Below are 13,751 nucleotides of genomic sequence, written 5' to 3' on the forward strand. Positions count from 1 at the left end.
AGGGGTGCCACCACCATGCAGACAGGAGCCTGTGGGAATGGGAACCCTGTGGGTACCTCCCCCTTTGGCTGCAGGAGAGGACAGAGCAGTGAACTGGTCATGCCCCTCACACTCCCATTTACTCCTTTTCCCTCCTCTTCCCATCTATTTCCTGTCCAGAAATTCCTGACTGATTTTTTTCCTGCCTCTCTGCTCTTGTTGGAATGTGATTTAATCGCAGTGAAGTCCGCAGGGAGACAGCGAGGCAGCATCATCTGCACTGGGGATGTCTGTCTGTCTATCTGTCTGGGTGCCTGTCTGTGTGCCTGTCTGCAGCCAGCTCAGTGATAAATCACTGCACTGGAACCTCAGGATGCTGGTCTGGGTTGGCTTTGTTCTCTTCTCCTCCTTCTTTGCAGCAGGGAAGGGATGAGCTGTAGGATGTTCCGTGCCGAGCCCAGAGTGCTGCAGTGTGTGATACACAAACGCTGATGGATCCCAGAGCTGCTCTTCATGCTCCAGGGAGGAGGGAGGAGTCTGCTGGAGGAGCTCAGGGGATCTGTAGCCCAGGGAGGAAGGGGGATGCTGTCTCAGATAGCAATTTCTCAGAGAGCTGCAGCAGTCTGCAGCAGGAGTAGAGCTGCTGGTGAGGAGCAGGGGCAGGAGGGGCTGGGCCAGCCGGTGCTTTGGGTTTGTGCCAAAGCATCAAAGCTTTTCCCAGCCTGGTTTTGTCAGTCCAATTAAGGTTGTGCAGCCTGGAACATTTTTGTTCTGTATTAATTTTTAAATGCATTCCATCAGAGGAGCTGATTCATGCTGGGCTCCCCAGGTGTGGACACCAAACCTCTGCTCCTCTGCATCCCACACGGACTTGGGGTTTTCTCATTTAATCCTGTGGAAGGTTTTCTCTATTCCCAGGAGCTTGCTATGGAGATCTCAGTGGATTTTTGGGCTGGACTGGGGTATTTGTCACTAACTGTCCTTGCTCCATGGGTCGAGGGTGCTGAACAAAGTGCAGGACTCTCCAGCCAGCCTCTTATGACAAAGTCACCACCAGGACTGAGGGCCCAGCCCTCAACTCTGTCTCAAGGAGACACAAGGGGGGAAATTTGAGTCCAAGCACTCAGAACTGTCACTAAACAGGGAAAGAAGGGGGAGCAGGGAGGGTTCATGAACTTGACTTTGTTTCTAGGGCTGCAAAAGCCAAGGAGGGAAGATACCATCCAAGAAGAGAAAAACTGGCATTTCTAAAGCAAAACACTCCACTTTTGGTAATTGCTCGAAAAACCTAGGTAATCTATGGAGACTTTTATTGTTTAAAACCTACAAACAAGACAAAAATTCCAGTGCTAAACACAACCAGCAAGCAGAATTACCTCTGAGTGTGTCACCTACACAGGGATGGCTCTAGGCTTTGTTCAGTGCTCAACACTCACATTTAGGGTGCTGGGCTTGGCTGTGGAGCAAAGACTGGGGCCTCAAGGGGAGCTGGGCTGATCCAAGGGTGCTGTCACCCTTGGGATGGTGTCACCCTAGGGATGGTGTCACCCTTAGGATAGTGCTACCCTTGGGATGGCATCATCTCAGTGCCAATGTCACCTTTGGGCTGGTGTCACCCCTGAGATGGGGTCACTCTAGGGCCAGTGTCACCCCAGGGCCAGTGTCACTCTGAAGATGGTGTCATCCCCAGGCAGGGTCTGGCTGCCCTTGCTCACCCCTGGCTCCTGCTCCTCGAGGCCCTCGGGTGCTGCAGCAGCTCCGGGGGCACTGCTGGTGCTCAGTCTCTGGAGGCAGCGATGCGATCGACCTGCAAAAGGGACAGGCAGCCATAAAAACAACAGCCCTGGGGACAGGGAATGATCCACTTGAAAAAGGGACAGGCAGCCAGGGAAACAACAGCCCCCGCCTGGCTTGGCTAGGGTCCTGTGGGGACATCCTGGAGCCACTGCATCCATCCACAGAGACACTTGATTCATCCAACACTTCAGGCTCTGTAAGAGCCTTCCTAAGGGCCTGAGGGAGGGGACGTGGCTGTGCCAGGCTCAGGTGGAGAGGAGGAGGATGAGAACAGCCATTGTCTATCAGCAAGGGCTGTCACACATTCCCTGGGTCACAGAAACCTGTCCCTCCTTGTGGTTTGTCCCAGTGGGAATTTTTCCTGAGTGCATCATTCCCAGCTTTGTGCAGTTGTGAAATTGCCCCTGAATTCCAGTGGGTGATGGCTGGAGGCTCAGGCCTGGTGTTGTGTCACCAGGGAGGTCAGGGGTGACCCTCTGAGTGTGGCCATCCTGTCCTGGTGTGGGGCACATGTGCCTGGAGTTTCCTCAGGCAGGGCTAGCTGGGCTGTCTGATCAGAGGAGAATTCTCATTGTCAGCAGTTCCAGGGCTGGGGAAAAGAGCTGCTGCAGGAAATGCCAGCAGGAATGAGACCCTGCCACAGCTCAGAGTGACCATGACCACAAGGGCCGTTCTGTCTGTGCTGCTCTCGTGATGGAGAGGAGCTTTTGTGGCTCCAGGCAGCTTTTCCCACCATCCATGCACTGGAGGGTGGCTTTTCACAGCCAACTCCAGGCACAGCCCTCGGGTGTGCCAATGTCCCCCAGTTCAGGCTGTGTCCAGCCCAGCCCCAGCCAGAAGGACCCAGCTGGGAGCTCAAGGACAGGTCCTGGGAACAGCAGGGAGGGGAGGAAGGCAATCCTTCCTGCCAGGAACTCCCTGCTCATGGGCAGGAGAGGCAGTTCCACCCCTGCAGCACCTGTGTGTCCCCTGCCCTGCCCTGCTGGGGACACGGAGCTGTGCAGGCAGAGCTGGACTGTCCACTCTGGCTGGGAGGCTCTGGCCATCCCCTCCCTGGTGCATGTAATGCTGGAGGGAGGGGGAATGAGAGGAGCAGGGAGGGAATGGAGGAGCTGGGAGGGAATGGAGGAGCTGGGAGAGTCCAGCTACTCCCCTGCAGCTTTGCTGATTGCTGCCCTTTGCGCAGCTGGGGCTTGCCTGTGCAGGTAATTGGTAATTTTGTCCTGAACAAGGACCTTGGGTAACCTCCCCCTACTCTGGCCAGGCCTCCCATGCTGGCCCATTCCTGCACATGGTCCAAGTGCCCTGGGGAGCCTCACTGAGCCCAGCTCAGGGCTATGGTGCCACCATGAGTGTCCCAGTGAACCTGGGCTCTCTGCCTTGCAGGATCCTGCGTCTCTGCACAGCCTATTTGTTTAAGCTCATTTCCACAGGAATTTCTAAGGACCATGGGAACATACTTTATCTGATCTAAACAACGAAGAATGAGGCTGAGGAGGGGGAAGAAGTCCTGTCCTGTCTGATTTGTGGGTCTGATTTTCCTGAGGGGCTGGGTAACCTCCTCAGCACTGAATGGACCATTCTAGTGAGGCAGCTTTTCTTCTTTCAGGTGCCTGAATTGTATTTCAATTACAGGATAAATGCATGGAAATAGGTCAGAAATGGCCTCTTTTGAAGCACCCAGAGTGGGTTTGGAGTCAGGCTTGCAGAAACACAGCTTTTTTGCCTAGGCTGAAGCTGAAGAGGACATGCCTGTCCAGGAGCCGTGGCTATGCAGGTCCATCCATGTCTGGCTGTGCCACCAGGGCAGGAGCAGAGGGTTTGGAAAAGGACAGCGCTGCCTCCTGTCTCCTGGAATGGCACTGGGCTGTGCAGAGCTCAGCTGGAACTCGCCAGGATGTCCCACTGAGGGGAATTCCCATCCCTGTGCAGCATTTTTCCATGTTTCCCAGGATGTCCTGTCAGCTGTCACTAAAGCTGAGGCCCTTAAAGCCTCCTGGCTGGTGCTATGAGTGCTGAAGGGCTGCTCTGGCCCTGGGGATGCTTGTTCTGGCACTGGGGATGGTTCCTGGGGGCTGCTAAAAGCACCAGGGCTCAGGAGCCACAACTGCCCAGCTGGTCACAGCTGCTGCTCCCAAGGGCTTCCTGCTGTCTTCTGCTCCTCCCGGTGCACAGAAGGTGGCTTTGTCACCTTCTGTGTCCTCACCCCACAGGCTGGCTGTGCCTGCGCCTTTCTGGGGAAGGCAATTAGCAATATTACTGCAATTAGCAATAGCTTTTACCTGTCCGAGGCAAGGAACAGGTGCTGCCTTTCTGGAGCAGTCAGTCATGTAATTTATTCAAACCAAATGTTTGTGCCCGTGTCTTACTTGGCTTCTGGGAGTCTATTTATCACCTTATATGAGACAAACTGTGCAGGGTTGAAGCACTTCTGTGCAGAGTCCTGCATCCAACTTTCTTTGTGTTACCACAGCCACACTGCAAGTCCAAGCCCTAGAGAGGAGCCTTGGGACGTTTCAGTGCTGATTCTTGTATAGGAAATGTCTTTAAGAGGAGAAGCTTGAGCTTTTTCTTAGCCTTTGTCTAAGAAAACAAACGCTGGAGTTTGATGCTGCTCCCGTGGAGAGGCAAAGATTCCTGAGGAAATGAATCCATGAACAGTCCAAGAGAAAGGGGGTGGAATTCCAGACAGTGTTTTGTCACCATGGGATTCCCTCACAAAGCTACCCAGGTGTTTTAGCCCTGTCCAAGCCCTGAGCCTCCAGCAATGGTCTGACCTAACCCTCGAGGTCCCAGCTCAGCCTCACCCACACAAGGCTCTTCCTTGGAAAAGCAGCTGAGATTTCAGAAGTTTTAGAATGTGAGTTACACTCACTGATCACAGGCCAGGTATGGGCTGTGCTGACTGCAGCTGTCTCAGTGAAAATTAAGGTAATTAAATAAGAATTAAGGTACAGAAGCAGTTCTGCCTTAGGGAGATTTCACAGGCTTTCTTGTAGAGGGGAAAAATCAGTTAGGAAAGGACAGGTGAAATATGAAAAATGAAATACAGGCTGAATGTCTGACCTGAAAACAGCCTCGCTGGTGAGGAAAGAGGCGAGTTAAGCTCTGAGGTTTTCTGCTTTGTACATCCAGTCCTTAACTTCCACAGGGGTTACCTCTGTTCTTAATAGATTTAACTAAAGACCAGTAATTCAGTTTGTTTAATGTAGGGCACTTGATTTTATTCAAAGGGTGAGATACAAAAAAAGTAAGCAAAGAGACAAAACCCAAATTATAGAACACTACACACAAAAGTAAGACATCTTCTGCATACAGCACACAATGGAAATATGGTACAGTCTGGTCCCCACAACCCAAGCCAGCTGGATATGTACAGAAGAAGCAGAGAATCTACAAGGGAAGAAATGTGTGTTTGCCACTCAAATGTCTATTTACAGAAACTGAACTGAAGGCAAATAGTTTTCTTTCCTTTTTTTTTTTTTTTTTTTTTTTTCTTTCCCCAACCCCAATACTTCTGTTTCTTCTTCTTCCTGTTTCTGGTGAAGAGGAGGGACTCCATGCTTTGAGGCAAGTTTGGTACATTCAGGTAGGATATAAAATTAGCCACAGCTAAACACTGACGTGCTACTTAAGCTGCTTCAGTCTCTCTCTCCATCCAACACATCCACCAGGCCCCTTGCTTGTGGCATCAAGGACTCCTGGGAACAGCCAGGGAGGGGAAAGACCCAGTTCTGCACTGGTGTGAGTTTGATTTGTGTCTTTAGAAGCTTCACTCTGCAGCTCAACCAGACCTCTGTTGTCTGGGCTGGGCTCAAGGCTCCAGACTGAGGGTTCTGTGTGAGGCCCACAAGCTCCATCCCACAGGCTGGGAAAGGCTCTGGGTGATGTTTTGGCTCTCTCAGCACAGAGGGTTGAGCCTGATTCAACACAGGGTGTCCAGGCAGCTTTTGTCCCACCTCACACAGGAGATGGCCCAGCCCAGGGACAGCCCCCAGGCACTGATGGGCTCTTGGTAAGAACATGCACAGAGTGCTGACTATGGCAAATCTGGGAAAAAACTGTCCATAGCCCTCATGCAGCAGAGCCTGGCGGAGGGGAGGGGGGGGGGAGGAAACCTTTCTGGCTGCAGCATATACCATGTGCAGCTTAATTTCCATGTGTGTGGAATCTGTGTGACAACTGCTGGACAGAAACATGTGCTGAGCTGGGAGCTCTCTGGTCTTCGGTAATTAAAACCCCCCAAGACCTTAGGGCTTCCCTCTGAGTCTCTGGAGGTGAGAAACAGAATTACACCAAAATGAACTGTGACCAAAGTAGGCAGGAATAGAAGCTGCTATTCCAGATGGCAAAGGCCTTGATCTCTATTTTGTATTTACCTGTGGCTCAATTTTAGAGACAGGGCTACTGATTTTTTCAACACCTCAGCAAAGAAGGAGAAAATTTCACTGGCTCAGGAAGCAAAACATTCATTTGGGAGAGCAGAAGACTGACTGGCTGTTAATAAATACCACAAGACACCCTAGAAGTTTTCTAAGGAAAAGAGAAACATCATCTGTTCATCAAAATGCAACATGTGGACAAAATGAGGTAAGGAAAGCTAGAAAGAGTCCTTTGTACATTCTCACTTCACACTGCATGGCAACAACAACAACGACGAGATTAGCAGGTTCCCTGCCACACTCAGCAGAGAAATTCTTCATACAGGTGTGCTCCAGAGCATCCTTTGAGACTGAGCCTACAGCATCCATCAGCCTCACTGCAACAGCTCCAAGCCCTCAGTTTTGGCAGGCAGAATTTGACACTCCAGGCAGTTTGTTGGCAGGAGGAGGGGGTGGGCGCTACCTGTTCCCCTGCCCCATCGATGCCTCCAGCTACAAGGAGCAAGGATTTGTCTGGCACAGCACAAACCCAGAGAGCTCAGCACAACGTCTATAGCTCCACTGTCAAACTGGACATTTCTAACTCAGACTCCTGTTCTTTGGTCCTCTTTGTACACAACTTTCACAAATGTGTAACAGCTTGCACTAAAAGACTTCTACTGTACAGCAGCTTGTGTTCACAGGGGTGTCTGCCCCCTGCCCACAAGCAGCCCTCTGTGCAAGGCTGGGTAAAAGCAATGTGGCTGCAGGCAGAGAAAAAGCGCCATAAAAAATTCCTTGTGGGACTGTTTCACATGAGATCCCATTCTGAGAAAAAGGGATGGGACGCTGCATATCCCTGTGCCAGGGGGACCCAGGGGACCCAGGCCTGGATCCAGCCCTGCACAGGTTCTCTTAAGCAAGCTGGTGGGAGGAGGAAGAGGAAGAGAAGCTGTCTCCCACCCGTGAGCAGTTCACCTGCCTTGTTTTTTCCTTAAGGACAATTATCATCCTCCAATGAAGCAGGGAGTATGTTTAGCCAAAGGCACAACTGTCACAGGGCAGTGGCTCACACATAGCATTTGCTGAACTAAAATGCAGTATTTACTGCTTTGTTCTTAAACAGACACTGGCAGCACAATGTGTTCATAAATTAACAGTCTGAATATGACTGATTAATAAACACATACACTGGCTTTGAGAAGCTGTTTCCAAGCATGTGGCATTTCATTCTCATAATGAAACTGAGCCTTGAGCTGACACTGAATTGAAGTGAAGTAGTCCCTGTGGGTTTATACAAAGCAGAATTGCCACAGAGTCCTTGGGAATACCTTGCTCAGGGCAGCCATAGACCAGCCTGGGTCATGGCTGCTCAGCACTGGCACCTTGTGCCAAGGGAACTGGAGTTGGCAGAGCACTGGGCAGTCTCCAGGCACTGCATTTGCTAAAGACCATTTTTCATGGGTAGTAAATGACCTGGAATATGCACCAGCACCATTTTATACCTTGTGGCATGGTTTTATGGTGCCTATGTAAAGCTAATTCAAAACCTAGCAAAATGGGAGGAAATTCACCTTCACATAAGGAAATATATAACTGCCCTTTGATGACTTTGATGAAGTTAGGTTTTGAGTCCTGGAGATACATTTTCTGTGTAATTTTTGATTCTCTTCAAGCTTGTTACAGAAATATTACCCAAGTATTTATTCCTGTCATATTTATGGAGCCTTTTTATCCCCTTCAGGTGTGTTACAGAGCTGGGTCACTCAGGTGTGCTCACAGTGCCCCAGTGCCCCTCAGTTTGAGGGGAAAATCCTCAGCACAAGAAAATTTCCACTTGTTTTAAAAAACCCCAAACAACCACCAGCAGCAACAGGCACCAGCTCAGAGCAAGCACTGGTCCCTCCTCTGTGCCCTCACCCTCTGTACCAGAACTCCCAGTCCCAGCTAGGGTGGATCCCACTGGCCATGCTGGGGTCACACAGCGCCGTGGCCACCGTGGCTATGAGATTGTCACTTGCTATGTTTTTGGCAGAGATAAAACCCCTCTGGAGCAGTGTTATCTCCTTGGCACATTCACCACGTGCCCAGGATCGAGGAGGCTGTGACAGCTCAGCTGAATTCCCTTTTGCACCTGAGGCAGGAATTTACCCCAAAGGCTTGCCTGCAGTTTTATTCACTGGTAAAATATCTGCATAAGCATGACCAGTACCAGCTCTTGTTCCAGTTGTGTGTTCTGGTGTCCTGCTTCACTGCCTGAAAGCATGACAGGGCATTGATTAATTCCTTCAGAGGTTTCTCATCAGTGACTGGAATGAGCCGCATTGGGTAAGAGACAATGATATCAGCTCAGAGTAAAGTGGAGGGCCCCTTACCTAGAAGACTCAGCAATCTTTAAGGAAAACCATTTAACATCTTTCATGGAAGTCTATTGATCAAAAAAACCCAAAGCCACTGACATAGCATGTGGAATCAATTGGACAATCACTAATGTAATGGAATTTTGGTGATCTTACACACAAACAAAGATTTACCAAAATAAGATTTACCTAGGGGGCTTTAAAATCGAGTTATTTTGGTACCAAAAAAAGTCTTTCATTTAATTCCCCTTTGCCCCTATGATTCAGATGATCTTTCACTCTACAGTTACGGACTTGGCCAGATTTCTTGGAAAATCAACCTGCAGAGAGGGAGGAGAAAGAACAGGCTTGTGAGTATTTACACACTTTGTGTGTAATTTTTTAACATGTGGAATGTCTGTTCTGTGTTTCAACTGAAAACAATCCAACATATTCTCACGTTAATTTAGGACAATCAGTGCAGAAAAAAGTCCACAATCTTAATTGTTACAACTCCTCTGTCAGAACTAAGGAGCGAGTCCCTTTAGTCCACCTTGTTCCAGTGTTCAGGTGGTAAGAGGTCACTGAGAACAGGCCAGTGTCTGTATTAAGATCAAACAGCTAACACCAAACTGTTTGCCAAACACCCTTCTGAGTATTGTCACCTTCCCTTTAGCTCCCTACCAGCCCTCCAGAGCCTGGCTGCTCCTACCAGACCACAGACACAAGTCCCAGCTCAGTTGCACCAGACAGCCGTGTGTACTGGGCCTCCTCCCAGTTCTGTACTGGCCACGACTGCCCCTGGCCTTGGGCATTCTAGCAGCTCAAGCAGTGGCACAGACAACCCCCTGAGCCTTGCAGCATCACCCAGCACACGGCAGCACACAGGAATGCAGGGGGAAGGAATGCTGTACTCACATCGTAGCCCCTGAGCACAGCCAGGTGGAAGGCCAGCAGCTGGAGAGGGATCACACTCAGGATCCCCTGCAGACAGTCCACTGAGTGGGGAACTTTGATTGTTCTTTTGTTGTTCTTAATGGTCTCAATGTCCTCCTTGTCACAAATCACCACAGGTCGGCCCTGCAACAGAGGGAAATGCTGAAGGAAAGCAGATCTGGAAGGCTCTTTTCTCGCTTCTGTGTAGAGTGCCAATGGCAAAATTTATTACTTAATTTAGAACCAAACAGCTTCACATGCCCTGGGCAGCCCTGTGGGGTATTTAAGGGTTAAACAGACCATGCCAAGCTTCTGCAATTGCTGCAAAAACTACTATTGAAATGCCCACAGTATTTATTGAACTCACATGTGGGCAGTGACACCAAAATGAATGGTCTGGGTGTCTGTGAACTACTTTTCTATTAAAAGCATCACATCTGGTGCACTGCAGACCTTGGCAGGCTCTCACCTGTCGTGCAATGACCTGCTGGAGAGCATTCTGGCACTTGGCATAGGTGTGGTCTCTCATGATGATCATGATCACAGGCATGAGCTTGTCCACCAGGGCCAGGGGACCGTGCTTCAGCTCCCCAGCCAGGATCCCTTCCGAGTGCATGTAGGTGATTTCTTTAATTTTCTAGAGGGAGGAAAAGAATTCATAAAGCTTTGAGCAACCTTGTAATGTTTTTTTTAAACCATCTCTGAATTCTTGCACTTTGTAAAATTCAGTTCTGGCTCCTCTCAGATGCAGATGAGTCAGGCCAAAAACTCAGATCCAAGCAGTGCCCCTGGGCTAGGCTGTTTGCAGCCACCAACACTTCCAGTTGTGCCACCAAACCACCACAGCCACCCTCCCAGCCTGAATGGGCAGGCAAAGAGGACACATTTGCATGGCAGTGGGGACAACAATGAGAATAACAGGAATCTCCTCAAATGTAAAAACTGCAATTGGAAAGTATGTACTCAGTCTTCCATTGATTAGGGTGCCCAGTAAAGCATTCCCATTGTCAACATGAAAAATACACCCTTCCAATCCACTGTAGGCTGGGATGTGGGATTCTTCCAGCAGCAGCCTCAGCAATGTCACAGTCACTTTTAGGTATTTGTGATCATGGCACAGTTTGGGTTGGAAGGGACTTTGAAACCCACCCAGTCCCACTGGGCAGGGACACCTTCCACTGTCCCAGGCTGCTCCAAGCCCCAGTATCCAGCCTAGCCTTGGACACTTACAGGGATCCAGGAGCAGCCACTGCTTCTCTGAGCATCCTGTGCCAAGGTCTCCATTTAACCCAGTGCTGGCCAACACATCAGAGCCATGACTGCATTCACAGTTGCACTTGGAGTCAGATGTTGCTCCCTGTGCAAAGGTCTGAAGTCTGTGGCTGTGTCTGCACCAGCTTTAAATAAAGAAATCGTACCAAGGCTCCCTCCAGACATGTGGCGTAGTGGTAGCCACGTCCCATGATGAGGACAGACTTCTGGTGGTAGAGTTCTGTGGCCAGCTTCTGGATCTCATCATCCATGCTCAGCACTTCTTTAATCAAGTCTAGAGGGAAGGGGAAGAAGCAAGATTGAATGTGCTCATGTGTGTGCCTCACACTGCACATCCCACTCACTCCTCACTCACACAGCCAGCAGTGACCTGTAAAACCCCTGGGCTCAGAGTTTTACTTGTCCAGTTTGGTGGCCTGGAGACACCTGATAGAACGTGGCTACAAGGAATCGTGACAGCCCTGCTACCCACCCAACCCCCCCAGCCCCTCTCTGCAGGTCCAGCCCTACTAAGCTCTCCCTGCCCAGGGTCCAGCCCTGCTGAGCTCCCCCTGCCCGGAGTCCAGCCCTGCTGAGCTCTCCCTGCCCAGGGTCCAGCCCTGCTGAGCTCTCCCTGCCCAGGGTCCTACCTGGCAGCCCCTTCAGCCCCCGCATGATCTCTTTGCGCCGCTCCTGCATGGAGATCCTGTCGTCACACATCATCAGAGCAAACATCACCAGGGACACAAACTGGCTGGTGTAGGCCTGGTGTGGGGCAGGAGAGAAATGTCACTGCTGCACCAAACAGGTGAAATCCTCAGCCCAGCTGTGCCTTTGTTCTCAACATGACACCAAGTGGCAGCTTTAATTCCAAGTTAACAGCAAAAATGAACGTGGGCTCACAAGGCACATGTCAGTGTGGAGGCATGCAATGATCTCCTCATACTCCAGGAGATTAAGACACAACAACCAAGATTTTATATTCTAAGATTCCCTGGTAATTGCTAAGCCTTATTTTGTGATCATGCCCATGTCCTCCTTTACTGCAAGTGACTCCTGAGAAGACTGGAGAGCAGCAGGGCGCTGACTGGAGATGTTTGGTGGAAGTCCATGACAACCAATCTCAACCAGTTGGGATTTTTTTGGACCACATTCAGGGAACATAAAGGCAGCTGTGATTTCCCACCTCCCTTCTTTAAGAACAGGATCTCCTGAACTCCTCCACTGTCTGCAAGAACTGTCCCTGCTTTTGGGGGGAATCCCTGCACAGGCAGGGGACAGGAGGGCTCACATCAGGGCAGGTTTGGTCACAGAGACACCTGAGAGACACTGAAACAGCAGCTGCAGTTTGGCATCTGAGATCCTTGCAGGACAAACATTATGAAAAGGGCTTGGGGCCAGACTGGCAGTGAAGTCATCCAGAGGTAAGATCAAGGTGTGGAGTATTTTTGTCCCTTCCTGAGCAATGACCAGACAAACTTCCATGTTGGTGCACTGGAGGAGATTGAAATGACTCTGAGGGAATCCAGAAAAGCTGCAGTTGTGCTGCCTAGAGGAGTCTGCTGTGGAATGGAGACCGCTCTGCTTTGTGCAGCTGGAGGCTGCAGAAGTCCACAGCACCCAGCAGCCACATTAACGTGCCTGGGCTGTTTAGAATATTCTCAAAAGGAAGTTCTGGGCAACCTCAGGCCAGAAACTTTTCAAGTTCTTATTTCATATATGCATGGCTTTAGTAACTCCCCACATCATCAGAGGAAAAAATCCCATTTATCTCCAAACTGTAACTGTTGGCCATATGAAAACAACAGGGACAAACAGCTCGTTCAAGAGTTTCTTGTAAGAGACTCATGAATTTTCCATTATCAAATTCCCCAATGAACTATTAAACTCAAATGTGGTTTTTGGCTGAATTTATGTAACAGATTGACATCATCTCGCCTCTAAATATAACTAAACCAAAGCAGATTTCACCATGCAGAAGCACTTCACCAAAATGAAACGCAGCAAAGTAAGTTATTTTATACTGTATCACACATAGCCAGAATAATCCTGTTATCTGGACACAAATAGTAGGTTTCTGTAAAAGACCATTCCCCCATTTGTTAAAAGTATAGTTTTAATATCCCATTTTCTTTGGTAAAGCAGAGCCAGTGAGGGAGTTACATGCAGACAAAGTTTCCATTATCTTCTCTATTAATTTCCTTTTTCATCTCTGACGTTAGTTTAAGCCTGCACCTCAAGGCAAACAATGGCAGAGAGAATTCTGGCCTCTTAGGGAATCATTCCCTCTGAGACCCATTCGTTTTCAATGTTTAATGCAGTTTCCTTGCATTATTTGTTTTAGAAGGGACCAAAAAAAGCCCTCTGCAAGCTCCAGGACAGAGAACACTCAGGGTGCTGGTCTGTAACTGCACAGCCATCAGCAGTAGCAAGTGAACAGGGGGCCCTGTCACAGTCAGGCCAGGAGGGGTTCCAGAAGCAGGAACACCAAATAAAATCAGGGAGGGGTGTGGGCCGTGCCTCACCTTGGTGCTGGCCACGCCAATCTCGGGGCCCGCGTTGATGTGAACCCCGCAGTCGGTCTCGCGGGAGATGGAGCTGCCCACGGTGTTGGTGATGCCCACAGTCAGGGCTCCCCTCTCCTTGCAGTACCGAAGGCACATCAGAGTGTCTGCTGTTTCCCCTGGAACACAGATAACACAGGGAAGCACTGGAAACACAAGGAAGCAGAGGAAGCCTGGTGCTCAGTGCTGCTGCCACTATGGGTGCGAAATGCACAAACTCCCCAAACAGAGCCCCAGGGTTTGTGCTCCCTGCAAACCAAGGAGGTGGCAGCGGCCACTTCAGCCCCAGCACACTGAGTATGAACTCTAAACACAGGGCAGTGACACTCAGAAAACACAAAACCTATCTGCAGCATTTGCTGTAAGGAAAAGCCAGTATTCTGCTATGGTTTAAAAAAAGGCAGTTCACAGGTTGTCCCTTTAATAAAAATCAACTTTACTTGTTTTCCTGGTTAATAAAAATTCATCTGGGCAGGGAGGTATGGGGGGAAAACACATTTCAGGGATGTCTTGAGCTGCTCATA

At 49.8% G+C, this 13,751-nt stretch overlaps 1 protein-coding gene across 4 annotated transcripts in view; it reads right to left on the reverse strand.

Moving 5' to 3' along the window:
- Positions 1-1,268: 1,268 nt before the first annotated feature.
- Positions 1,269-13,751, reverse strand: part of LOC310920463 (glutamine--fructose-6-phosphate aminotransferase [isomerizing] 1) — a 45,548-nt gene continuing 33,065 nt past the window's right edge. For 3 of the 4 annotated variants that reach the window (XM_083880445.1, XM_083880443.1, XM_083880446.1), the window contains 6 exons: positions 13,189-13,346; positions 11,314-11,428; positions 10,831-10,958; positions 9,882-10,049; positions 9,395-9,556; positions 4,957-8,817 (listed from right to left, as the gene is read on the reverse strand). In XM_083880445.1, the coding sequence (XP_083736571.1) occupies positions 8,773-8,817; positions 9,395-9,556; positions 9,882-10,049; positions 10,831-10,958; positions 11,314-11,428; positions 13,189-13,346 (776 nt within the window). In that variant the 3' untranslated portion in view covers positions 4,957-8,772. Of the gene's footprint in view, positions 1,787-4,956; positions 8,818-9,394; positions 9,557-9,881; positions 10,050-10,830; positions 10,959-11,313; positions 11,429-13,188; positions 13,347-13,751 lie in introns of those variants that run through there. The other variant, XM_083880444.1, reaches the window with a different exon arrangement.

The sequence above is a fragment of the Zosterops lateralis genome (assembly GCF_965231275.1).
Source record: "Zosterops lateralis genome assembly, chromosome: 30".
Classification (NCBI taxonomy): domain Eukaryota; kingdom Metazoa; phylum Chordata; class Aves; order Passeriformes; family Zosteropidae; genus Zosterops; species Zosterops lateralis.